This window comes from Aedes albopictus, chromosome 3 (assembly GCF_035046485.1).
Source record: "Aedes albopictus strain Foshan chromosome 3, AalbF5, whole genome shotgun sequence".
Lineage (NCBI taxonomy): Eukaryota > Metazoa > Arthropoda > Insecta > Diptera > Culicidae > Aedes > Aedes albopictus.
In genome coordinates this window covers 322,217,450-322,219,809 of record NC_085138.1, presented here as the reverse complement: position 1 = coordinate 322,219,809, position 2,360 = coordinate 322,217,450, and the positions used below count along the sequence as shown (strand labels likewise).

The following is a 2,360-nucleotide window of genomic DNA, read 5'->3' as shown; positions in this document are numbered from 1 at the left end:
TTCGTTTCCCAAGTTTTTGGTACTCATCTTATTTAGGAATCGCCCGCCGCTGTGCGCGATTGTTTATTGTGCGTTTTCATATGCGTTTGCAGCGCCACCTGTTGGATAAACCGTTTGCCACACAATTGGCACTCATGCGGTTTCTCGCCAGTGTGAATCATTACGTGATGTTTAAGAGTTTCCGCCTTGCCAAAGGCCCGATCACAGTAGGTACACTTGAAGTTTTTGATACCCTGATGCACTAGTCGCACGTGGCGGCTTTTGTTTCCTAGAGGGAAGGACGATAATTCGTTTGAGGGCGTTTGATGACTAAGGCGGGAGTAAATTCTTACCTGTACTGAGGAACACGGCCTCGCACTGTCCACACGGATACTTCTTTTCGCGGGTGTGACGATTTATATGAATTTTCAGCTCCGTGGGAGTAGTTTTCTTAGCCCCGCATATATGACAAGTGTACTGCTTTATTCCTGATGGGCAGATGTAAATCATATAGAAGACTTCCTGTTTAAAGTGCTAGATACTTACCCTCATGGCGCAGCATGTGGAACTTCAGCTTGTGCCGACTGTCGTGCGATTTGCCGCAAACGGTACACGTGTGCTTCCTGATACCCTCGTGGTGCTTATCCCGATGCAATTTCAACATCGAAGTACTAGCAAACACCTTGCCGCAGTATTCGCACACATGCTCCTGTTTGGGAACCACTTTCCCCAGGTGTTTCACGTTCTTGTGCGCTACCATGCCAGCCAGGGTGGCAAATGACCGCCCGCATTCCGGTACGTCGCACATGACCTTTTGCTTGTCCTCCGAATGCATCATGCCCATGTGCACCTTCAGGTAGGTAAACTTGGCAAACTCCCTGTTGCATATTTCGCAGGTGGCCGGTTTGAGTCCCTGGTGCACTCGCATATGCGCCTGGTGCCGTTCCGCATTGTAGAAGAACTTTTCGCATTGATCGCAATGAATCTTACTGAAAGAGAAAATACAATTAGGAAACATTGTTCCATCGAACAGGACGATGTCCAAGTACTTGTTCTTCGAGTCTTTGGACTTCTTTTCCTTTGACTGAGGACCAGGTTTCCTGCCTCTAGTTTTCTTAGGCTGCGCTTCTTGTTCGTCGAAATAATCATCATCATCATCGTCGTCGACGTCGTCATCGTCGTTGCCAGATGATTCACTTTCTCCGGCCGATTCGATTGGATTGTCCAACGTCTCCATTTTGACTTCCAGCACATCCGTAAAGTTTGGCGCGTTCGATTCCGTTTCATGGGATACTTCTTTCTTAATCTCATTTTTTATATCATTCAGTTCGACGGCTTCCGAAACGTCCTGATAAGGAAACAGATAAACGACACATGGTCACCAGTTCGATACAACAGGTGAAACTATAGTCATTTACCTTCTTGCTGAGTTGCTCGTACGCTTCCAAACACATAGTGCGAAAGCCATCGAATAGAACCAATTTGTCGTAGCAGTCTCGGCATGTCCGGTCCGGTAAAATCTCCTCCAATGGCTGAAATCCAAAAAAAAATCTACAAAACATGCAATGAAATTCATTGGTTTCATACAGACCTGCAGATCAGTCAGTCGGAAGTAAATGCCGGAAACGGATTCGAACTTTTGCAATTCTGCTCCCGCTGGGCAAACATTTGCACACACTCGGCATATAAGTTTCGAGTTCATTGCGCTATCTTGAGCACACCATATAATTTATTAGGAAGGACAATAGTTAACTATTCTACATAAATTGTATAAAATAAAACTCTTTTAATCAAACTTTACTCTTCAAGATAAACTTTGTTTTTGTTTTGAGTTGTATCCAGTGCATCGGATGTCAAAAACGCGTGACACGCAACTGTTGTACAACGTGTGCAACACGTCGCACCACAGACTATGATGAGATGAAATCCTCGGTGCAGTCAACTGAACCAGACTGAACTGTTCCATAGGGGAGCGTTCAAAAAGTACGTCCAACATTTGGGGGAGGGGGGGGGGGTCTAAAAAAGTGTGACACGACGTGTAATAGGTATAGGGAAAATGCGTGACAGAGGGGGGAGGGGGGGGGGGGTCTGGAAATCCCAAAAATTGATGGACGTGATATTTGAATCTTCCCTAGTTTCATAGTCCATTTTTATCACTGAAAACAATCCAAACGTCATTGTTACGTGAAAACATACGTGATTTTTTTCCATCGCACTTTTCACGTAGTACCTACGTGAAACACAAGTGGCTACCCGGATAAAAAACTACCATTCATCACATGGTAAATATTATTAACATATGACTGGTTTTATTGTTCACAATAAAACACATAGTAGATATATTGTTACTTTTTATAATAGAAATCAAGCCCATATAGTTC

At 44.3% G+C, this 2,360-nt stretch overlaps 1 protein-coding gene across 1 annotated transcript; it reads right to left on the bottom strand.

The window, feature by feature from the left end:
* Nucleotides 1–1,807, bottom strand: LOC109623294 (gastrula zinc finger protein XlCGF57.1-like). Its single transcript, XM_062842796.1, has 6 exons — nucleotides 1,571–1,807; nucleotides 1,398–1,511; nucleotides 1,029–1,327; nucleotides 526–968; nucleotides 333–467; nucleotides 1–268 (listed from the first exon to the last, which is right to left on the bottom strand). The coding sequence occupies exons 1-6, from the start codon at nucleotides 1,679–1,681 to the stop codon at nucleotides 33–35; spliced, it is 1,338 nt and encodes a 445-aa protein (XP_062698780.1). The 5' UTR covers nucleotides 1,682–1,807; the 3' UTR covers nucleotides 1–32.
* Nucleotides 1,808–2,360: the final 553 nt, after the last annotated feature.

What these genes read in the sequence shown, in the direction of transcription:
- LOC109623294 (XM_062842796.1), bottom strand. Translation starts at nt 1,681, where the DNA reads ATGAACTCGAAACTTATATGCCGAGTGTGTGCAAATGTTTGCCCAGCG. An exon ending in TCCGACTGACTGATCTGCAG is followed by an intron (nt 1,512 to 1,570) that starts GTCTGTATGAAA and finishes TTTGGATTTCAG; the next exon opens with CCATTGGAGGAGATTTTACC. An exon ending in TCCAAAGACTCGAAGAACAA is followed by an intron (nt 969 to 1,028) that starts GTACTTGGACAT and finishes TTTCTCTTTCAG; the next exon opens with TAAGATTCATTGCGATCAAT.